Source organism: Peromyscus californicus, unplaced genomic scaffold, assembly GCF_007827085.1.
Source record: "Peromyscus californicus insignis strain IS unplaced genomic scaffold, ASM782708v3 Scaffold_11__1_contigs__length_118956290, whole genome shotgun sequence".
Taxonomy (NCBI): domain Eukaryota; kingdom Metazoa; phylum Chordata; class Mammalia; order Rodentia; family Cricetidae; genus Peromyscus; species Peromyscus californicus.
Genome location: NW_026294402.1, coordinates 33,736,189 through 33,760,700, shown reverse-complemented (window position 1 = coordinate 33,760,700; position 24,512 = coordinate 33,736,189). Strand labels below are relative to the sequence as shown.

The following is a 24,512-nucleotide window of genomic DNA, read 5'->3' as shown; positions in this document are numbered from 1 at the left end:
CAAGGTTTCTTCTACCCAAATGACTCTTTAGCTTATGTCCAGTTGATATAAAAACTAGCTAACACAGTTGGGTAACAATATTTTTATCTTTTATTATTGATAAAACACAAATTTGCACAACATTGCCATATATATACATAAATATATAATGCATACGTATATAAAATGACATGTTTCTCTTTCAACAAACCCTTGATTGCTGGACTCACTAAAAATTTTATTTGTAAAGATGAAATCATGCGTTGTTTTAAAATCAAGTTTGGATTTATGGTTAACTATAAAGTCCTGTTTATTTGTAAATATTGTGCCATAAGTGTTCCCCAGTTCTGCTTCTTACAACATATTTGTCACATCTGCCCTGCAGAAGACTCAAGTCCTAAGGCTCTTATTCCACCAGACTGTAGGGAGAACTCTGCTCACTCTGCCAGCTTCTGACTCTTGCTGCCAGATACTCCAGCCAGCCAACAGTGAGAAACAACACTAGATGTGATTTCTACACAGACACTGTGCTGCCTTTTGAGGCAACACGTGTGCCTTGGACCAACGGTTACCTTGACACGGAAGCCTCAATTCCGAAACTAGAATCACAGGGATGTAAAGCTGTTGGTAATTAAGTCTCCTATAAAAGTATTTGATTTTCATGACGGTTTTTTGTTTTGTTTCTTTGTAATTTTACAGCATTTTCTCTTGAAAACAAATTGCTTGTCTTGCCGATCCTCTGCTTCTTCCTTTGCAGAAGCCAGGCAGAGGTAAGCAGCAAGCTGTGAAATTCAAGAAATTCTCTTCTCTGCGGATGCTTTAGTCACGGAGTTGCTATGCTACAACAGAGCCAGAGAAGTGGGCGTGTCTTCCAGGAAAATTCATCTGCAGCTGTTTTCACTTTTCTTGACTCGCAGCACTGGGATTTCTGGGGAAGGTAAGTGGCAGCGCTGCAGATTCCGGGACCAAATCCCAGACCCTGCTCTAGAAACACACTGCCCTGCCCCCACCCCCACCTAAACTGCCTTCCCTTCCCCGCTCTCCCCAGGCCTTGGAGGCCCATCCTCTTTAGGGGCTTGTTCAAACTGCAGCGAGCAAGTACTTGTGGGAGATTTCTGCGCCATTGGAAGTTTAGGGAAAACTTCTCGGGTTGCAAGAATCATTGAATCATCTAATAACCTCAAGCAAGCCCCTCTTCCTCTCTTCTGTCTGTCTGTCTGCTTTCCTGTCTGTTTCTCCCCTTCTCTTTCTCTCTGTACTTCCTTAACTCTTTCCATTCCTCTTTTCAGCTCCAAAGTTCCTTTCTTTTCACAGTCAACTAAATTATCAGTTTTATGTAAAATCGTGCTATAAGTGCAGCTTTAAGCCTCTTACCACAGAAACTGCTTGGAGCCCTCAAGACCTTATGCAGAAACAAAAACAAAAACAAAAAAGAACCAAAAACCAAACAACAACAACAAAAAACCCTCAGGAAAACTGACCTTTTAATAAATTCTAGGGTACTCAAAATCAAGGGCAGACAATTTAAAGTTGAAATGTCGCCCCCCCCCCCCCCCCCCTTTGTTGGAAAGCTATGCTTCTAGCTTCTGGATTTCCCATCAGCCAACTGAGGGGGTGTGGCCAGCTGTTTCTTCTCACTCCCACCTCTTGTCACTGCAGTCTCTCTGCTCAAGGGGTCCACACCAGAGCAGATCCCGACTCAGTGAGATTCCCTCTGTCCTCCAGCCGCATCAGGGTCAGTAGGTCTGGTAACACTTGGGGAGAGTCTTCCCCCTTACAAACTTCCTGAGAGACAGAAGAAGGTAGCCTCCACAACCGACTGTTTATATGAGAAAGGTTGGAAAGGAGGGTGAAATCCCTCGGTGAGGGAAATTTGCTCTGAGGTTGGCTTCAGGAGATAAAGGGTTTTTGTTTTGTTTTTCATTATAGGTGATTGTGGTCTGCCTCTCTCCTCTCTCAGCCTTCTGCAGTGGCCACTGCCAGCCTGAGATCTCCGCTGCCAGACACAGCCCATCCTCCAGCTGAGCTGCTCCTGGGTGAGTTTCCTGCTCGAAGCTCCCTGTTGCTGTTATTAGAAATATGTAATTTTTCATTTAAAGGAAGCCCCCCTTTCTTAGCTTGTTTTCCTCACTGCTCTCTGCTTTCATATACCTGTTGCAGAATATTATTTTAAGGTGTGCTCATCTGCTGCAATTCCTGTTTTGCTATCAAGTGAAAACCCATTTTAACAGCCAGGATTTATTCCCCAGTTACTGAAGAATAATGTGAAGAGAAGAGCCAGAGTCATAGCTGTGGTGGATTTGTGGGAGTGGGCTGGGTATATCAGATGTGTGAGCAGCATGGTGATTGCGCATTTTCTCTCTCTCTCTCTCTCTCTCTCTCTCTCTCTCTCTCTCTCTCTCTCTCTCTCTGTCTCTCTCTCTCTCTATCTCTCTCTCTCTCCCCCTCTCTCCCTTGCTCACCCCCCTCTGTGTGTGTGCATGCGCACATGCTCTGTATGCTAAGCAAATGCTTTATCACAACTCAGAATGCATTTGAAATTGTGATTTAGATGAGAATCACTGGCCCAGGAGTATCACTGTCAAGTGCTTTAGAATCCTTGAGGTGGGGTTGTGCTACAGAGAAGAACTGACCTCTCAAGAGCCTTCATTTTCATGGCTTCTAGGTCTCAGGGAAGGGGAGGTATACATGAATCAGCTGCCCTGGGGCCAACACACCTTCATCAAAGCATCAGTGGTCCTTAGCATGCTGTGTGATCCAGACAGTGGCACTTCAGCTCCAGAGAAAAGTACCCTTGCTGGTGCCTGCCACAGCAGTGTGGGGCACATTTTGTCATGGCTGGGGAAGGAAAGCTAGGGAATGATCAGGTACAGAATGCTGTCATGGAAAATTTTAGGCCCATCATTAGTGCTACTGGAAAAATAGGGTTCACTTTCATGGGTTTGTAGTCTCTTTAATAAAAGAATTTAGAAGCAGACTTGGAAGGAAGCTCAAGGCTAGTGATATTAGAGATGGAGAAAAAAACCAACTTGACATATGCCAGGAGGACAAGGAGAGACCACTGGTGCCTTTTAAGTTAGGCATGTAAGCAGCTATGGAAAGGAGAGGCAGGCCTTTACAGAAACATCCAGAAAGCCGTAATGCCAAGAAAAGCATGCTCAGGCTTTGGGTTGGAATATGAAAAAGACACAAAATAAGTCAAAGGAAAAGTTAAAGCTTCTTGAGTTAATATTCACATAAGTCAGCAGACACTGGAGGCCTGTGTATAGGAGCTCTGTGAACTCCACACTGTAGGAAGGTTAGGGGGTTGATAAGTTTATTATCTCATTAAGAAGACAGTTGTTCCTCCTATCTCCTTAGCTGTCAGCCTTCTGGAGAGGTTCCTGGCCAGGTGATTGACAGGCCCAACTGGATTAACTCTTAAGGGAAGGACAACAGTATGTAATGTATGGTGCTACCCAGGACCAAAGGTAGAACTCAGATTTTATTCTTTTGACCTGAATAAAGGACCTTTCCTTTAATGGCCTCCAAGAAAGCCCTAGTACCTCCATCTTTTCATACCATATGTATTTTCAATCCTAAAGTGGGAAAGTGGGACCAAGGTCATGTTTCTCTTTTCAGTATTACCAGGATGTGGGGTCCAATGCCAGCTATGAGGGAGGGGTCCATCATTAATGGACTTCAAGGCTGTTAAAATCTGGATAGCTACCAAACACTGAGACACAATCTATAGATCCTATGATAAGGCTGTCATGTAAATCATAACCTGGAAGCATGCACTCTGTTCATCATTTTACAACATAACATATGCTATATTTTTAAAATATTATAATATTATAGAAATAAAATTAGAATACCTTAGGTTAGTGTGTGTGTGTGTGTGTGTGTGTGTGTGTGTGTGTGTGTGTGTGTGTGTTTTGAGACAGGGTTTCTCTATGTAATATCAGTGGCTGTTCTGGAACTCCCTTTGTAAACCAGTCTGGCCTTGAACACACAGAGATTCTCCTGCCTCTGCCTCCCAAGTGCTGGTATTAAAGGTATGTACTACCACGCCTAGCAGGATACACTAGTTTTAAATCGAGGCTATGTTGCACTTACCATATGCATATGCATATTAAAAAAAAAAACCTTGGACTGAAAACTGGTGGTGTGTTTGAATTCTGACCTCCAAAGCAACTCACCAACAAGGAGTCAAAATGCAGGCATCCCTTGGATTACACAGCTCCTCACATACAGGTCTCTGAATAGTATGAATTAAATAATAAGCAGCAAATATTTATTGAAAACTACAGAATATAACAACAGGAGCACTGCTAACATCTGTCATCATTGACGAATGCCTTCTAAGGATCTTCCCCTCATCTAGGAAGCTCATCCATATGAACTGGCATGTTTGTATGCTGGTGCTAATGGTTCTCATCTTAAAAGGGCCTACTGATATTCTGAAGGGCTAAACTTATGGTACCTGTTCAGTATGCATGAGATGTAGTGCATTAGTCACACTTTAGAGAAAATGGAATTGAAATGTAAAGCAACCTTAGAGAGTTCCTGCATGTGGGCACCTCAGGATTCCTGCATCTTCCCACCTGGGGTGCCCTTTAATAGAAGCTTATCTTGGACATTTCTGTCTCCTTTACTCCATACCTCTTCTTCCTGGTTCTAAAACTGCCCCTCTGCATGTCTCCTTGCATTCTGCCAGAGAAACGGAAGGTGTTGGTATTTGAATGGTCGGCTTTAACCATCTGCTGTAGCAGATAATGTGTCTTTTCACAGAAACACAGTGTCAACATGGTGCTTCCCAGTGGCTTACTCACAGGTATAAAGGACCCAGGTAAGCAAGAGTCAAGACTCTTAATGCCAAATTCTTTAGACCCTAGATAGTTCTAGCCTACAGGTCTGACTCTAGCACATCTTGTTGAACTACTGAACACTGATCTTTCCCCAGTGGCACTGAAGAGCATTGCTGTGACTCTGTCCATCAAGGATTTTGTGGCTGGTGTGTCTGCAACCTTAAATTATGAGAATGAGGAGAAAGTCCCCTTGGAAGCCTTCTTTGTGTTCCCCATGGATGAAGATTCTGCTGTTTACAGCTTTGAAGCCTTGGTGGATGGGAAGAAAATTGTGGCAGAGTTGCAGGACAAGTACCAGGTCTGAAGGATGAGTTCACTCTCTCCCCTACTTGTTTCCATAGGACTTTCTCTTTAGACTTTATCAAATGCAGCAACTTAAAAATTCTAGTATTGAATGTTCTTCCCTTCATTCACTTCTAATCCATTTGCCTACAATTATTTGGGACATGGATAATTAGTCACCCAGAGTGTAGCTCTACCAGTTACAGCACCTATCAAAGTCCTTCTGAAACAGTCTGAGTTTTATGGACATCCTGTCTATTCATTAATGTCTTCTTAGTCTTATTTTCCCACCCCTCCCATTATCCCCCTTAGGCCCACTTAAAGTTTGAAGAGGACCTCTCTGGGGGATTTCAGACTTACTTATTAGAAGAAGATAAGTGCTCCAAGGATGTCTTCCGTTGCAATGTGGGAAACCTGCAGCCAGGGTCAAAGGTGGCACTCACCCTGAAATATGTGCAAGAGCTTCCTCTGGAAGATGATGGGGCCCTGTGTTATGTGCTCCCAGCAGTCCTGAACCCTAGATACCGTCTTTCTGGTGAGTACCTCTCCATTTTGGATACCTGTCTGTGGTAGCATATGTTGGGAAAGCACTGTAAGTTTTTGGAGTGCTTGATTTGTTGACAAGGAACAGAATTAAGGTTCCTTCTGTAGATCAATCTGTGGAGAGTTGCCTGGACCTGAAGACCCCAATAGTCCCTTTGGAGGACCTGCCCTACACACTCAGCATGGTTGCCACCATCAGCTCCCAGCTTGGTATCAGGACAATCCAATGCAACTGTCCCTTGAGTTCCATTGACTACATTGGAGAGAACAAGACCTCTGCTCAGGTAAATAGTCTGAGAGTTGCCAGTCCTCTGTGCCTTAGCTATTGACCTGGTCCTAACTCAACCTTCCTGGATCCTCCTCACTTTCTGAGCTACTGCCTTTTTGTACATACCCTTTGTACAGTAACTCTTTCCATGCTGCTCACAGAAGCCTGTAGTCCTAGATCTGATTTCAAACTCTCAAAGCAGTCAGTGGTAGTTCTGATGTTTCTTCTCTGCTGGTCTCTTACTCAGGTTACCTTGGCTGAAGGACACAAGTTTGACCGGGATGTGGAACTCCTGATCTTCTACAGGAACGTGCACAGCCCCAGTGTAGCTGTGGAGATGGGGATGCCTGAAAGAGAATCAGGTATTTTCTTCCTCACTTATAAGTCACCTCCTAGCAGGACACTCTGTCTTAAAACCACCCTAAAATTTTTCCCTTCTCATTGTTCTGTCAAGTGGCCAGGAAAACATTATCAGTGCAAAATACTGAGAATCTTTGCATTTCTATAACCAAAACTAGTTTAACAAAGAATAAGGTGATTGTGTCTTAAAGACAAGTTTAAGCCCACTAATAAATAGTTGGAGAAAGAATGTGAGCAAATAACTCAAAAGAAAAAAATGTAAATGGTATAAACATGAACCATAACCAGTCTTGAGACAGATACAATTCAAAATAGTTCTATAACATTTTCACTTCTCAAAAGATCAAACATGTCCAATCTGATAATGCTTCATGCTTCAGAAAATGTGTTGAAACAACCAGGCCCATGAAGACAGCCCTGATGAAATTCAGGGGCCATGAAACCAAAAGCAAAACCAAAGACATGATTTTGGGATGGAACTTGTAGTGGGATAAAAGGTGTTTGGTAGGGGAGATCTAAAGGAGTATGGGATGGTGAGTGTGACCAGGATTCGTTATATGCACATAAAAGTCATCAAAATAAATAAAAATATATTTTGATAACACTAAAAATGAATATGATAAAATTTGCCTGTTTCAAAGTCAACAGCAAGATAACTTGGCATTGTAGGAGAATTTGGATCAGATGTGTTAACATTCATGATAATTTAGACAATTCTAATTTTTGGAATCTTCAGGAAACAAATGTAGATATGAGTAAACAAGGCAGAGGATGCCCCCAACATTTTAGTAATATAAAGTATTGGTAAATAAGAAAATACCACTGGAATAAAATTTCCTATGCCCCCAACAACATGCTTTAAAGTATATTTATTCAAATAATACTCATTGACTAGTTGAAATGATTTAGAATAAAAATCCTGTAAAAATGGAAAGCAAGGGAAAAGTAACTCAGAAATAACAAATTACCATATAAAATAGGGAGATTAGAAGGAGTCATCTGTAAATGTAAGAAGGATGAAAGTAGTCATTGTGGTTAGGTTAGGACTGTTTAGCTCTGTTTTTTAAATTCAATGAATAACTTTTATCAATTGATCACATAGGCATGTAATCTCATGTGAAGTTCAGTATTTTTCATATCAAGATAGTATAAACATCAAATTTTAGCATTTTAACTATCTTATATGCTAAGCTCTGTGTCCTCCTGGTTATTAATTAAACCATCACCATATATCTCTGAATGGTTTGTTTTCCTCTGCTTTCTTAATTTCTCAAATATAGTACATAAATTTCTCTTTAGCTTCCTAGTAAGTTTAGTCTCTTGATTTAAGGTCTGTCTTTTTTCCAAATCTCAAGTAAGAGAGAGAGAGAGAGACAGAGACAGAGACAGAGAGACAGAGAGGATTTCCTTGTAACTCTATCTGGCATAGCACATGTCAGTCTTTTGTAATCTTGGGCCTTCCTAAGCCACCATTCATTATGCTGCTTGGTTCAGTGATCCTGTTGCTTCTGGGATAGTTTCCATGTAGGTGTAATTCTGCATCGTTAGGGACAGTGATAATCGCAGTGATGTCTGGGATTATGATCGTGTGTCTTTACAAATGCTTTAAAGATGTGCTACTGACAATCTTTGTCCATGCAGGTCTGCCTGGCCTTTTGACAATGTGACATGGCATCATCATCTACAAAATTGACCTTTGAGAACCATACACTTGATTTACGTGTATATATTGGCCATATTCTTAGTTGTTATTGGACTCATTTCAATGCCATCTCAATCTCTCATCGCTAACATTTGTCCAATACAGCTTCACATTTTTTTTTTTTTTTTTTTTTTTTTTTTTGGTTTTTCAAGACAGGGTTTCTCTGTGTAGCTTTGCGCCCTTCCTGGAGCTCGCTTTGGAGACCAGGCTGGCCTCGAACTCACAGAGATCCGCCTGGCTCTGCCTCCCGAGTGCTGGGATTAAAGGCGTGCGCCACCACCGCCCGGCCAGCTTCACATTTAAATTCACCAATATGAACCTTTGGGCTAACCCTTGCAGTCATGTTTTCATAGAGCCAGCTGCCCATGCTGAGTTTCCCGAGACAATTACAGACAGCTCGCTAGAAGCAATTCCTTTCCCATGGAGTTCCATTCCTTGTTTGTACTTTAGTTGATCCTTTCCTATGCCTTTATTGAACTCTTTCTTTAGCAGCCATGAAATACTCCATCGGTAAGCTCATCTTATCCAGAAAAGTAATGTATCTCACACACATTAAACAAAAAGCTGTTGCCACATTATATATTGTATATCCTAGTGTTGGATTCTGTAAAAATTATCTTTTCACTAATATCCTATCAAATCTTTCTTAGGTAATACTTACTTATGTTATCCATTCAATTATTTGAGTATACAATGGGTAAGAGAATAAACTGAGCCCTTTTATCCATGGTCACACTGAGCCACAGCCCTAGTAAGAATTCATACTTGACATCCCAGATTGACTTTGTAATGATAATACAGTATAATTGTGTAATCTCATATACTTTCTAAACAATTGTTCTAGGGTTACAATAACCCTGTCCTTCTCAATGAACTTACATCTCAATACTGGTTTTTCAATCCCATAATTAATTTTCATTAGGTTTTAAATTAAAATTTATCCATGACTTCAACAACGTATGCATACAGAGTAGTCTTCTTCAGACTATTGTTACAATAAGGTGCTTGGAGTTCAACATCAATCTCAAGACACCTCTTTCATCTGTGGAATATCAGTGAATACATTATAATCAGAGCAGATAGACTTATACTGGCATACGTAATTGTTACCAATGTTCTTGTAATTTGTCAACCTAAGAATTACATTCATGAGCATTGTCATCACTTTTCAACTGTACTTAGTCTTTAAACCATTTTTTTTTTGTTTTTCGAGACAGGGTTTCTCTGTGTGTAGCTTTGTGCCTTTCCTTGAACTCGCTCTGTAGACCAGGCTGGCCTCGAACTTACAGAGATCCACCTGGCTCTGCCTCCCGAGTGCTGGGATTAAAGGCATGCGCCACCACCGCCCGGCAAAACATTTTTACTATGTCTTTATTTACTCTGTGTGTGTGGACGTGTGGACTTGTGTGCCATAGTGCTGTGTGTGCCATGGTGTACATACGGAGGCCAGAAGACATCTTGTAGGAGTCACTCCTTCTTTCCATGATGTGGGTCCAGGGCAGCAACTCAGGTCTTCAGGCTTGGCAGCAGATAGATTTACCTGCCAAGCTATATAAGACAATTAAAGTCTTAATGGCCAATGAAGTAAATTCCCATGGCTTTGATTTGTTGAGGGCATTCAAATTTGTTGGCTGATTTTGGCAGATGCTAACCTAGGATGCCTCACCAATTTGTTGAGGTGCCAGGAAATGAACATGCAGCAGCACTGACAGCATTGTCACTGTTACCTGGGCATGCCAACCCTCTTTCTTCATGTTCACATCTCTTCTACTTCTATCTCTTGAATGTATGTAACTCACCTCCAGCCCTTTGCAAGTAGACTGTTCATAAGGAAGAAAGAAACAAAAAATAAATAGGGTTTGAGCTTGAGTTTTTCCAGCTCACAGTTCTGGTCACAATAGCTTTAGGGAGACTGGTGAGAGTACGTGTTCTGGGGAGTGGATCCAGAGTCTTTTACATATTAGGCAAACTCTGCAGCTGAGCTATATCCCCAGCACTCTTTTTAGTCCTTTTTTTTTTTTTTTTTGCTTTGAGAAAGGAATTCATTAAATTGCCCAGGTTGGCCTTGGACTCATTTTGTAGCTAAGATTCCTTTGAACTTGTAATTTTTCTGTTGTAGCCTCCCAAGTAACTGAGATTCGCTGTATTAGCAAAGTGTTCTTGGGACTTTAGGATTCTTGAGTTTCTATTCGTCTTACAAGGTCCTTATTCTTTCTGTATAGATACTCTAATGGGAGCACCTTCTGCAATGGTGAGTTTCTATCCAGAAATACCAGAAGTGGAGACTTCAACAAAATGTGGAGAATTTGTTTTCCTTATGGACCGTTCAGAAAGTATGAAGAGCCCAATGAGTAGCCAGAACAGGTCTCAGCTGAGAATAGATGCTGCTAAGGTAAAAACAGCTTCTTTCTTCCCCATGAATAATATGCTCACTGAGGATGAATCTGAGGGGTTCAGTTAGGGTCTGTTTGAGATGGAGGTGTGTTCCTTGTCTGAGTTCTCAGGCTTTCCTTAGAGTAGCAGGTGGAAAAAAGCAGCATGACAGTCTACAACCTCCTCAGCTGTAGCAGGCATTTGTGTTGTGTGTATGCCTAATTACTCTCCTCATCTTACTTCCTCACCTTCAGGAAACACTGATTCTGCTACTGAAGAGTTTGCCTTTGGGCTGCTATTTCAACATCTATGGATTTGGATCCACTCATGAGGCGTTTTTTCCGTAAGTTTCTAGAAAGCAGAAGTAGGAGGACATACAACACAGGTAGGAATACTGGCTGCCCTGCTTGACAACCCAAGTTTGATCTCCAGGACTCACAGGGTGGATGGAGAGAATCAGTTCCCACAAGTTGTCTTCTGACCTCTCACATGTATGCTATCCCATGCGTGTGCAAGAAGGTGTGCGCGCATGCATGCATGCATGCATGCACGCACAAGCAGAATGTTGTAAAATCATATAAAATATATTTTAAAGGGAGGAAGCACACTGTGAAAAGGTTGGTGAAAAGTTGACTGGGCTTGGGGGAATTTGGATAGGATTGTTATTTGATGGAGCTCCTCAGCCCTGGCAACCTGATGCTGCCATCATGTGACCACATGCGCTTGCTTCTTTCAGGAAGAGTGTGAAATACACTCAGGAATCCATGGAGAAAGCAGTGGAGAAAGTAAAGCTTATGTTGGCAGATCTAGGAGGGACAGAAATTTTAACACCACTGCGGAAAGTTTTTAGGAAAACCCCCATTCCAGGGCATCCCTTACAGGTAAGAATCGGAACAAGACTAACAGAAGGGGCTGAGGGGATGAAAATTCTCAAGAATGTATGGCCTTGAATATTAGTGCAAGACTACGGAAATGCTGTGTGTAGTTCAGGCTTCTACTATATGGGAGAGTGAAATGAAGATTGTCTTCTTAACTGAGACAAACTAATGCAGGTAATGGCTGAAACTCCCAAGGATTCTGCATCTGGCACTGCAACCCTGTGCAAACCTTCTAAATGACACAACACTGGAGATTAGGAGTCTCCTGCCTGTTTAAAGAGGCACCAGAGACTTTGATGTGAATTAGTTGAATTGTTTCGAGTTAAGTTCTGTTCTCTTAATATGAACTTGACAGTGTCCTGATGGGTGTTCTGGTGTTTGTTTTGTGCAGGTCTTTGTCTTCACAGATGGAGAAGTCGCTGAAACTTTTAATGTAATCAAGGAAGTTAAGTTCCACAGCAAAAGGCACAGGTAGAAGGACAGTCTCATTTCTACTGGGGAAACTGAGTTTTAGCAAGGCCAATAGAAGCAATATTCCAAATAACATCAATTCCATAAAAAAACTAATTTGCCCTATTTTTTTTCTAAACTGACAGTAAATAGATCAATGGGTCATTTTATTTTCCTCTTTACTTTTTTTTCAACTCTAAATGTTTTATAAAGAAGATGCTTCCTATGACAAATTCTAGTTCTTTAATGTCTAAGTGGTACTGTTCCTCTGAAAGCTCTTACTCTCCTCTCTGAGTTCTATAGCCCAGCAGCTGACAACATCAATCTCTCCAGAGCCTAATGAATTTCATGGCCTGTCCCTTTCCAATTCACCTGAACCTTTTGACTATGTCCCCAGAGGATTTTGTCCAAAACTCTATTACAAGGGACACTGCTCATTGAAAGCCTAAGCTTACATTTTTGCCTGTCCATTTGTATTTGTTTCTTGTTCCAGAAGGTAAATGGATGCCTTCTAAGGTCTTGACCCATATGTTCTTACTATCTTGGTAAAGACATAATTCAGTTATCTTATTTTTTTAATGTTCTCAAATGGTATTTATTAAAAAAATACTTTGTAGAAATTTCAGCATAGTTGGGAGAGAGACACACTCTCTACCTGTGAAGTTTGGGCAAATGAGCACTGCTAGGGTAGGGAAATCAGTTTGTTTCAGGGCAGTGGCCACTGACAGGTTGTTCTTGTGCCAGTGGATGGTCTTACACCCACTCACATATGGACAACACTGACTGGACTCATTGGCCTATAAAAAGAGGATGTGAAATTGGCAGGGGAAATGGCTGGAGCAGAGGGTCTGGGAGGACTTGGAGCAGGTAGTCAAGTGTGGACATGATCAAAATACATTGTAGACATGTATGAAACTCTCAGAGAATGAAAGGGAAATATTTGTAGATCTTCTCTAGTTTTCTGGTTTAGGAAATGGCAGCTAGTGTTCCCATGAGCAGAGCCCACAATGAATGTTTGAACCTAAGCTTGTAGCTGGAGTTTTCCTGCCTGGCCCACAGTCAGGGCAAATCTCTCTCACCTGCTAGTCCCACAGCCGTCAAACCCGACCAAGTAAACACAGAGACTTATATTGGTTTCAAACTGTATGGCCATGGCAGGCTTCTTGCTAACTGTTCTTACAGCTTAAATTAATCCATTTCTATTAATCTATACCTTGCCACATGGCTCGTGGCTTACCAGCATCTTCACATGCTGTTTGTCATCATGGCAGCTGGCAGTGTCTCTCTGACTCAGCCTTCCACTTCCCAGCTTTATTCTCCTCCTTGTCCCGCCTACACTTCCTGCCTAGCCACTGGCCAATCAGTGTTTTATTTATTGACTAATTAGCAACACATTTGCCATACAGAACATCCCACAGCATAAGCTATTTATTTAATTCCTGTAAGTTACACTTATGTAGTTATTTGCTTACTAAATGGTGAGTTCAATTTACCTCTCTAAGCTTTATATTTTTTTTTCCTGAAAAATGGAGAAAGTAATAGTATTTATTAATTGGTTCGCTGTGATTGTTAAATAATAAAATTATATAAACATCAGGAATTATCTTTATACAGTTTAAGTGTCATGAAATTTTGCTATCATTGTAATTAATGTTTTTATTAGCATCCATATGAAGCACTTTAGTGAGTTCTAGGCAAAAAGTCTAACACTACAAACTTTCAATTTGATCTTATACATAAAGATAATTTATAGTTTAGATATAGATCACAGTTGAAAGTTCATATTAGAAACTTTAATAAAGATCATGATGGGCTGTGTTCTACAGGATGAAAAATCCTAGTCAGTTCTCTGTAATTAAGAGCTGGTCCTGGTTCTTGAATATTTTAGAGCATTGCTCTTAGAACTGATGTCACTGGGAGCTGTAACTTACACTAACCCAGTCAAAAGAAACCAATAAACAGTCCTAAGTTACAGTGTGTTGATTTACAATGAAAATTGTTTGATGTTATCTAAAATGCTTGCTAGTTTTACCAATAATACACTATCTGTGTATATACTGTTCTTCTTGGGAAATTAACCCGTAGATAAAACACTGCTTGCTGTGTATAGACTTGGACAGAATGAGGACTACCCTTAGAAGGGCAGGGAACATACTCCTCATCCTGACATTGCGCCTGCCAGGACAAACATTATGCAGTGTCAGGAAGGTGCTGTTGACATTTTTTTTTCGAGACAAGTTTTCTCTGTGTAGTTTTGGTGCCTGTCCTGGATCTCTCTCTGTAGACCAGGCTGGCCTTGAACTCACAGAGATCTGCCTGGCTCTGCCTCCCCAGTGCTAGGATTAAAGGCATGCGCCACCACCGCCCGGCCACTGTTGACATTTTATATCTTTTTTTTTTTTTTTAAATTAAAGAGAAACGGTGTGTGGTAAAGATCAGCTGTGGGATATGACTTGGGACAGATTTCTTTAATTTTTGTGCTCCAGATCTTCTTGTGAAAAATGAAATAAGAGATTATCTCAAGAGACCCCTGATAGATAAATTGTATTGTTACTGTGAGATATATTATTATGTATCTTTAAAATAGAACATAATCAGTGAATGACAGTTATTCCTTAGTACATTGTCTTCATATAATTGTTGATGATGATGCATTAATTTGATAATTCCAATCAAGTTCTGTCTTTAACCTCCATCTTCTTACATTCACAGATGCTTCTCATTTGGCATTGGAGAAGGGGCCTCTACCAGCTTAATAAAGAACCTTGCCCGAGTGTCAGGGGGTACTGCAGAGTTTATCACAGGCAACGACAGGATGCAGTCCAAGGTGGGGAGGCACCATGTGTAAAAAGTGGGTAACATGAATCAAATCTGAGACAGAGTGGGGTATTTCTTCAAGGGCAGGAGTCCAGCTTCCCTGCAGGGCAGATTTCCTCATGTCTCCAATATTTAGTTCCTGTACTTAGTGGGGAAAATTCTAGCCTATGGAAAGAGGGCCCAATATAGTATGTGGAAAAACTATCTTTAGTCCTCTTAGGCATAAGCTCAGAGATGTGTTGCTGAGAGTTGAGGGTTTTGTGTTGACATGAGAGACAGACTAAGAGCTTTTGTTGTCGTGCCTAAGAGTTCAGGTATGTACTTCAGGACCTCTTCTAGTGTTATAGCCAACCATCACTGCAAAGGATGTCAAGCAAAGGTGAAGGGTCAAGTGGGCTATGTATAATAAAATCAAAGTGACTTCAAATTAATGCACCATTTTATTCGTATGTGCAAAGAGAAACCCTCTTCAGACATATGCCTAAGCTTCTGCCTCACTGATACCATCTTTACTAAATCTCTCACATTGATGTGTTAAATCTCTTATCTTTAGATTGCAAAGGAGGAGCAATAAGGCCATTTCTCTATATAGCAGTAGGAATTAGACATAACATTCATTATATCTTATGACCCCTATGTACAGTAGGTCATTAATGGTACCAATCACTATCATTGCTTGCTTATACTGACTTGGCCCTTTCTTCTCCTCCAGGCTCTTAGGTCCCTGAGACGTTCTTTACAGTGTGTAGTAGAGAATATCTCTCTGAGCTGGGATTTGCCTCCTGGGCTGTTTGTACACATGCTATCTCCAGAGCAAACTGTTGTCTTTAGAGGTCAAAGGATAATCACCTATAGCCTGCTGACTGGACAGATACCGGTGAGTCCACAATATTAGTCTCTCTTCTTGGTACAACTATTGCCCTGACAGATTCAGTAAATAAAGTAGATGGTTTTGAATTTTAATAGGTTATTGTATTTGCTACCTGGAAGTGGCCAAACATTTTTCTCATCACACCAGGTTTCTGCTCTCCTGAACACATGGTTTCTGGATAGAAAGTTGAATATATAAAGCTGGGAGTGGAGGGGACTTCAGCTTACATCCTCACCATCTTCCTAGTGATGCCTCTCTTTTAATTTTCTTCTCTAATTTATAGCAAGACGAGACTACAGGTGAAGTGTGTCTCAAATACACCATTCATGGCAAAAGTTTTGAGGAAAAGGTGACATTTTCTCTACAACCCAAGCCTGATGACAAGTGAGAATTCTGTTTTCTTCCCCTTTTTTCTTTTTTATCCTTATGGTTTTGATGGGTGAGTTCCTTCCCTTGGCTCTGCACCCAACTGCATCCCTAAAACCATGTTTTGTTTCTCGCCCATTCACCTATTTCCTCCCATTTGCTCTCACATTCCCTTACTTCTGTGATGTGTAACTTTTCAGAGTTCCAACTGCAAGGCCCGTGGCTTTTCCTCTTACTCTCAGGAGGTTTTTATTTCAGCCTCACCATTCATCGTCTTGCCGCCAAGTCCATGATCCAGGCCAGAGACTTTGGCTACAGAGAGACAACACTAATCTATAAGAGAGATGTGCTGGACATCAGCTTAGAGTCTGGAATCATGAGCTCCTTCACCACTTTTGTTTCTATCAACAAGGAGCTCAATGAGCCAATCCACGGGCCCCTGTTTCATAGAGATATTCCAAGGCCAATTCTCTTTAGTAGTTTCTCTATGAGGCCAAGAAGTTATCCTAATGGTAAGTTTTATCCCATAAATACTTCTATGAATAAGGAGTTTTTTTTACTCTCTGAGAATACTATGTAAAGAAAATATTTAAAACATTCTCGTTTCAAGTTCCATTTTCTTTTTGTCCCTCCATATGACAAGTCTTAAATGTCCCTCTTCCAAGGAAATCACACATACACACATACACACATACACACACACACACACACACACACACACACACACACACACACACACACACACACACCACACACATACACGTACGTATATGGAAAGATATTTGAAACCAGGTGTTGTGAAAAAAAAAACAAGGAAAATTTGAAAATGTCAAAAATGCATATAAACCTTGAATAATCAAAAGTTAAAAGCTAAAGGTGATTTGAGTTTTGGATGAGTAGATTGTTAAAGAGCATAATGACGACTAATGGTGGAGACAATCTGAACTATGGAGAAGAAAAGTCATTGAGCAGGAGTAGATTAGAAAGAGCCACTGGGGACAGTTGTAATGGAATGCTCAGAGAGAAGTACAGTCATTTGTTCAGGATAAGGATACCCTTAAAACACCTAAAGACAGTCATGATCTGGGGTACTCATTTCAGCAATGTGTAGCACGAATCTTAAAAGGTCTTATTAATAAAAACAAACCTGAAGGCAGGTATTGGGGTGAAAGCTGGAAGATCAGAGAAACAGAACAGGTCACAGCTGACCTCACCTTGCCAACTTCTCAGCTGATCCTGTTTCTTCCGACTGGAAGCCTCTGTGTCCTCATCCAAATGGCTCTCAGCTGAACTGCTGCTCAAAAGCCTAAAAGCTTAACCAGCCAAATGCTTAACCAGCTCTAGTTCCTGGTTTTCATGCCTTATATACCTTTTTGCCTCCTGCCATTACTTCCTGGGATTAAAGGTGTGAGTCACCATGCCTGGCTGTTTCCAGTGTGGCTTTGAACTCACAGAGATCCGGATGGATCTCTGCCTCCCAAGTGATAGGATTAAAGGTGTGTGTGCCGCCATTTTCTGGTCTCTATGTCTATCTAGTGGCTGTTCTGTCCTCTGACCCCAGATAAGTTTATTAGGATGCACAATATATTGGGGGACACAATATATCACCACAGCAATGCTCATTCATTTCTGAATAAAAATGACATGGATAGAGTTTTGACTTGATTCGAAGATTAGAATTTTTGCCAGATAGGTATAATGAAGAGGAAATAACTGATGGGCATTTAAGCAGCTGGCAAGTGTGTGTAAAGTATTGGATTGCATAAAGAACAAAGGTGGTAAGGAGGAACTTGATGTTAAAGGGAAAAGTAGAAGAACAAAGGATTTAAGTAATCTAAAATGTGGACAGGGACCAAATACAATGGTCTCTGAGTTAAAACACTAGACACACTGTATGTAAATATCAATGCTAGTTCATTTTTGAAAAGTAGAGAAATGCTGAATGAGTTCGTCCTGAGTGGGGAGGCTGGTGCTGAAGTAGAATAGAGGCAGAGTCCCTGGATTTGAGGAAGTCGTGTCCATTCCCATTAGGATGTGGCATATGTTACCCACAAGGGTAGCAGAATTCTCAGCTTGATGGCAGAGGTCGAAATGGAGTGGAAGTCAGTATCCTGAGTTTCAGATAGTTCAGGAGATCATAGGAAATAACGAAGGAGGCTGAAATGTGAAGACAGACGGAAGGTAACCAAAGTGAGGGAGGGAGTGTGATGATATGGGCCTGGAGAAACTGCCAACACCACTCCTTAACCCTTATTCTTATTGATACAGTCCACCGGCAAGGGCATTTTGGGAGTGATAGCAAGTTTATGGGGAAAAAAAATCACTTCAAGTGAAGACATGGTTGAAAGGAGCTCCCTGGGATGAATCAAAAGACAGATGAAAGATTATTTCTTGCATGTTAGGGGTTTCCGAGGGAGGAAGATAGAAAGCAGGGTGGGACAGAGAGTGCACAAGAAGGCCACACATGGGAAAAGAGTGAGAGACGGAGGTGCTGACTAAAGCTGAAGGAGATGGGAGAGCTTGGGTCTCACATCGTCCAGTTTCACTATCATTGTCAGCTTCAGAGAGCAGGGGTACTGCAGTGTAGACGTTTGTTTTGGTGTCTTTCAGGTCTACCCCGCGCTGGTACTCCTGGAGCCCAGCCTCCAAGGAGTGCAGGCACAGGTTACTGCGCACTCACAGCGCACATGCCAGATGGTGAGAATCTTTTAAGTTCAATGTATTGTAATGGTCCCTACAATCTCAGTGGTCATTTTTCCAAGGACATTGTCTTACCAAGGTTTGTCTCTCACATATCCATTCAGGCGCACCCCAACAGCCTCGTTACCCCCAGGCGACGAAATGCGTGATTCACACAGATACTCGCCCTGAGCTGCCCAACATACTCAAATTGTGTGCTTACGAACAAGGTGAGACAGACCTTAGTTTGTTTCTCCGATTTATGGATATTAAAGAACCGGTCTTCCAAATCGCCCTACCAAGAAATCTACTGAGGGCACTTGATAGCAGGTGAGATTTGTCCAGTACCTGTACTTGCCATGGTCAGCCCAATTCCATTGGACTACAATATAGGATCTATAAACCTCTAATGGGCTCCTGGTGCCTTTTAGACTGACAAATCCTTCTCTGCCATCTCATCCTACAGACACTCCTTTTAGGCAGGGCCTACAGAACTGAGCTGACATCTTATTTGGCTCGTTCTATCCTGGCCATCCCTTCACATTTTGGGCATGAAGACACCACATGAGAATCTCTGAAGGCTTTCTTTCTGCAGCACTCTTGCTACTGCATGGCTCAGAATTCAGAAAGCCACACAGGTAGGCCAAAAATACAGCAGCAACAGAATTTCCCAACACTTTATCTTTTCTTCTCTTCTCAAAGGGAGCGTGGAGCATACTGTTGCACAACTGATCTTTCTCCAAAATGCAGATGGTTCCTGGGATATGAATGAGGATTTGGCTGAGGTTCTAGGTACTAGTTTGAAAGACGTAAAGGCTGCACACCCTACTGAGGTAAAACCCAAAGAAAATCAAAGAAAATGGTATTTTTTTTGAAGATAATACTGGTAGTGGTAAAACTTAGTATGAGTCAAGGTCTGTTTAAGATAGGAGAATATGAGGGTGATATGGACTAGATTAATATCTAGTAAACAGAGATTGATAGTTTTTGTGATTATAATGGAACTGTAAGAGCAAGAATAGACTAATATTCATATCAAGTTCATTCCAAGGGTATGGGATGACAAAAGAAAATCTCAAATTCTCCTCTACATCATTTATGTTCTATGCCAGTTATTTTAGTTGTAAAAGTAAAAATTAGCTAGCTAAGCAATTAGCATACATGCTGTTACTTGTTCCTCACATCAGTTAAGTAGAGATGTTTTCTTTTGTGTTGCTATTTATAGATGTAAGTGAATGTTACAAACGCTCTCTGCCAGTGATGGGTAGAGTTGCATTCAATGCCAGTCTGTATCTTAAGAACCCTAATAACAGTCTCATTATGGCGTCACCTTCGATCAAAGGATATGACCTACACTTTACTCAGAGTTTATTGAAGTTACGATAGGCTGACCAATTACTTTAAATGTATTGAATTAAGGTGATGTGGATGAATTACACTGAAAATTGTAAGATAACTTGATAAATCATCTAACTGGTGAGCAATTCTTGAAATATAGGACAAATTACAAGAAAAATGAAGGACAAATTTTATTCTGAATAATTTCTAAACCTGGAATGTGATGAAATAAACTCGATGTAGTCTCTAACCACATTGTCCAGTATAGTATCCACTAGTGGTAGGTAGCTACTGTATCTCTGGAATGTGACTAATGGAAAATAAAGAGCCACAGTTTTAAACTAAAGTACAGTGTATTGAGCACATAGCTATTTCAAAGAATCAGCACAAAAATACATTGCAGAACTTATTTGCTTTGGATTACATGTTAAGCTGCTGATTTGCAGTATCTGGAGTTACATAAAATACGCGAGCAACTCAAGGATACAGTTCCCAAGTATTTATAGCTTATGCTGGCCAAGTACAAGACCCTGCAATCTGAAGTCCTGGAAACAACAACAAATTGCTAAATTATTATGCTGTTTATTTTTACTTTTAAAAATGTAAGTGTTTGAAAATTTTAAAGGATATATGTCTAGCATTGTGTTTTTATATGAAAATGCTGTTTTAGAACAAAGAATCCAAAGGATAATTTATAAAAGTTGGTAAGATGATACAGGGATCAAGAAATTTTGGCACAGATTGATTGAGAGCAACACATATGAGATGAACGTGGAATCCCATTTGAAGATGGCAACCAGGCTAACAGAATGAAGAAATCAAGAGACCTGGTGTATAATATTTGAGTAAAAGAGATTTTATTGAAAAAAAATAAATATCTGGACCAAGTACAAACTCATTGAAAATCCATAGCACTAAATAGTGAATGTATTTTAAATTGTATTTTTTTTAAAATTATTTAAACTAAAATGTTTTTTAAATACACAAAGTTCTGCCTTTTTTGTAGGTTAGTATTCCCAATGAAGTTTCTGATGAACATGTAGGCCCAAATGCTCCTATTGATGTATGGCAGAATTAAGAGATAAGCTATGTAATATAGTTTTGATGTACAAAGTAATAGAGAAGTGGGTCTGGGTTTCAAAAGCATTAGATAAGATAATCTGGATTTTATTTCATAAAATGACCACAACATATAAATAAAAGCAGCCGGGCGGTGGTGGCGCACGCCTTTAATCCCAGCACTTGGGAGGCAGAGGCAGGCAGATCTCTGCGAGTTCGAGTCCAGCCTGGACTACCAAGTGAGTTCCAGGAAAGGTGCAAAGCTACACAGAGAAACCCTGTCTTGAAAAACCAAAAAAAAAAAAAAAAAAAAAAAAAGCAAATACAGATATTGGTTCTAAATTCTCACCCATACAAGGAGAAGAAAGACACAATGTTTTGTTTTGTTTTGTTTTTTTTTTTCTAAAAGCAAAGAGTCTTTTTATTTCAAGTTAACCCAGGTCTCTCCATCCATCTGACACAGCAGCAGAGCAGGAGAGACCCTGAGTAGCAATGGGTCAGGGTTGTTTTTATTTTATTTTATTTTACAATATAATTTAATTCTACATATCAGCCACGGATTCCCTTGTTCTCCCCCCTCCCACCCCCTGCCTTCCCCCCAGCCTACCCCCAATTCCCATCTCCTCCAGGGCAAAGACTCCCCCGAGGACTGAGATCAACCTGGTAGACTCAGTCCAAGCAGGTCCAGTCCCCTCCTCCCAGGCTAAGCCAAGTGTCCCTGCATAAGTCCTAGGTTTCAAACAGCCAACTCATGCACTGAGCACAGGACCCAGTCCCACTGCCTGGATGCCTCCCAAACAGATAGACAAAATGTTTTAACAGAAGTTATTTGTGAAACCAGACATTTCAGCTGGCTGATAACACATCAAGAAACAACAGGTTTGAGGGTTGGTGGAGGCCACAGGCTAACTTGTAAAGCCCATTGCTTTTGCTGTGACCAGTGAATTTCACAAATATGTTTACTTCCGGATGTGGCCATTTCAGGGTATATTTTAAAAATTGTCATGATCTCTTAGAGAAGGAGAACAAGCCTGGCATTCTTGCTCTTCCATGAGCAGCTTTTCTAGGGAAGAAGCCAAAGTACTGAAATGGCATCATTCAAAGAGGACAAGATGGCTGCTTCTGAATGTGGAGAGTCATAGTCTCAAGCAGGAATGTCCATTGTTCCGCTGAGTCTGAAAACTGAAATTCTAAGAAACAGTGGGCTAAAACCCATGGGTGATATTATGTTACTGAGGTTTTCAATTCAACAATGTGATTAGTAAAAACTCATTTGGTCTTCTGTCCCACCTCTATTATTCACTACAGGATAACACCGGGTAAACCATTTTACTTTTGTATGACATTGTATGTGTGTGTGTGTGTGTGTGTGTGTGTGTGTGTGTGTGTGTGTGTGTGTTATAATTATTGAGTTGACATTATTTTTTCCTGTTTCCCCCTTCCATAGTGGAAAGGGGGAAGAGGATTCACGTAACCAAAATATTTTATAAAGACAGCTATTTATGTATGTTCTTCTCTGGGCACAGCAGGACCATCCTCTTCAGAAGTGTTTGATGGGTTCCCATAGCTGACCTAGTGGTTGCATTGGACTTACAGCTAGAGACTTTTCCATCCTAAGACTCAGTGGGTTGTTAATCTGATAATCAGGGAAAACATCTGACATACTAAGTGCAAGGTGGGGTTAGAAGGGAACCAAGGAACTCCATGCAGCAGCAGTCTGGGGATATGTGATGGGGAACAAGTGAAGTTTTGTTTGTGTTGCCTTGAGAGACTTCTTGCTCCATCCTGGGCATCAGGGTCTTCACTGTCTATGCAGGTGCTGGAACCCTCAGCTTGGGCTACAGTGTTGGCTGTGATCTGGCTGCATGCCAATGGCAAAGAATTGAAGGATGAGTGGGAACTTCTGGAAAGAAAGGCTGTGGTGTGGCTTCACAACAACGCAGGTAGGAGCACATTCCCTGCCCCTTTCTTTCTCCTTTAGGAAGCCAGCTCCTGTGCTTATAGGCCTGGCAGAGAGTGAGCACTGGAGAGTCCCCCCATGTACCTTCCCCATGCTGACTCAGCTTTCCTGCTCCCTTAGCTTATCTTTCTATGGTGAAATATGGTTGAAATGTGTAATTGGGGGTGGAAAGAGATGAATAAAGGGGGAAGGGACATGGATGGGGAGATGGCAAGGACACAGGGTAGCAGTAACTGTCCTTTCTCACTCAGTACTGAGCTGAGTCTCAATAATTGTGGACTGAGAACAAATACTCCTTGGGCATTCATTGTCTCCCTGCTGATGAAAGTTCTGAATCAGAGTGGATTAAAGGCAAATTGGGGCACACAGAAAGGAAAAACCAGGAGGAAAGATATAGTATGGATGAGGGTGATGTCTTGAGAGGTTGAGAGAGGTCAAGGAAAGAGGTTGCTTCCTACCTGCTATCCCAAAGCCCTGACTCTTGTTCTCCTCACAGTCCGTGACTTCACCAAATTTATGCATACTGCCAATAAACTCTTGAAGACATCTGTGAGTTCCTCGATCTTCACTTTTAAAGGCTGATACCCAGGAGAAGGAAGTCTTTTTTTTTCTGCCTCCTGCCAAGTCCTTCACCTTCTCTTCTGCTGAGATGCATTTTTGTCTTGAGTACCTTATGGCCTGTATCCTACTATAAAAGTGAAGGATAATCACACTTTGACTATCTGTTCTAGCTCCCACTGGATACAAGTTTCGGTGTCTGTGTGTCCCCTCTGACAAGTGCTGGTAACCATAGAAACTATTTCCTATCTTGGAGTAGTACAAAACATTTGCATGTAGTGATGTTTCTCTCAGCTTTTGAAAACAGATTATACTCCGGTCTAAGAACTGTAGCATTGCTGCTAGAGAATGCCTGGATTAGATAATTGTCTTTATCCCTTCTCTACTCTCCTGTCATTTTACATACTTATCATTTATATGTTATATACCCAAGATGATTTGAAATTTTCCATTCTTGGAAGAAGTTGGAGGTAAATTGAAAGCCACCTTCAGGGGCAATATAACTTCAAGATGACAGAGACTCAAGGTTTCATGTTGCCTATTGTTACCGTTGGGAACATTCTTCATGCCCCCTTACTGTCCCTCTATGTTCCATACCATTCTTTTTCCTGCCTAAGTGATTTGAGTTGAGTCATATTTGTGAATAGACATCCATCCTTAATCATTAATCATCCTGTAAGAGGTTGATAATGAAATCCGTAGAACTAGCTTTAACCCACTAGGCCTATGAGTCTGGTTGTGGCCTGGTTTACTCCGAACTAATGTAGGTTGTGCTGTGCTGATACCTGAATATTTTTTTTTTAGTGCATGAAGAACGGGGTTCCCATGATCTCTCGAACATTCACTTTTCACATACCTTATCCTAGCAAATGTCCTTATTTCCCCAGATTACTGTTTTACCAATAATAAAGTGTCTATTTGTACTATGACTTTGCTGTTGGTCTTTTGTTGATTGATTCAATTTTAAATTGGAGAAGTAGTTACAGTTTTAAAGCAGCATGTTTACTATATTATTATGTTTTTCTTCTTGAGTTTCCATGTGAGGAAATGTTTCATCAGTTGTACTTTCTTCAGATCCAGGCGCTGGCAAGATGGTTCAGTCATTAAAAGTGTGCTGATTTTCCATCGGATCCAGGTTCAGTTCCTAGTATCCAAGTTGCTTGAACTCTAGAGTGTTAA

At 40.9% G+C, this 24,512-nt stretch overlaps 1 protein-coding gene across 6 annotated transcripts; it reads left to right on the top strand.

Annotated features, from left to right (window-relative positions):
• The first annotated feature begins 476 nt into the window (after positions 1–476).
• Positions 477–24,262, top strand: Vwa5a (von Willebrand factor A domain containing 5A). Of its 6 annotated transcripts, none has more exons than XM_052757051.1 (21): positions 477–606; positions 737–916; positions 1,940–2,015; positions 4,753–4,810; positions 4,925–5,127; positions 5,424–5,646; positions 5,763–5,938; positions 6,170–6,284; positions 10,207–10,376; positions 10,612–10,700; positions 11,094–11,238; positions 11,627–11,706; positions 14,398–14,512; positions 15,215–15,379; positions 15,657–15,757; positions 15,998–16,251; positions 18,350–18,436; positions 18,544–18,648; positions 19,121–19,251; positions 22,632–22,758; positions 23,272–24,262. In XM_052757051.1, the coding sequence occupies exons 4-21, from the start codon at positions 4,768–4,770 to the stop codon at positions 23,355–23,357; spliced, it is 2,415 nt and encodes an 804-aa protein (XP_052613011.1). In that variant the 5' UTR covers positions 477–606; positions 737–916; positions 1,940–2,015; positions 4,753–4,767; the 3' UTR covers positions 23,358–24,262. The 6 variants fall into 6 exon arrangements, with proteins under 6 accessions (XP_052613011.1, XP_052612994.1, XP_052613003.1 ...); XM_052757034.1 differs by having other exon boundaries at positions 1,909–2,015; XM_052757043.1 differs by lacking the exons at positions 477–606; positions 737–916 and adding an exon at positions 1,598–1,714 and having other exon boundaries at positions 1,909–2,015.
• Positions 24,263–24,512: the final 250 nt, after the last annotated feature.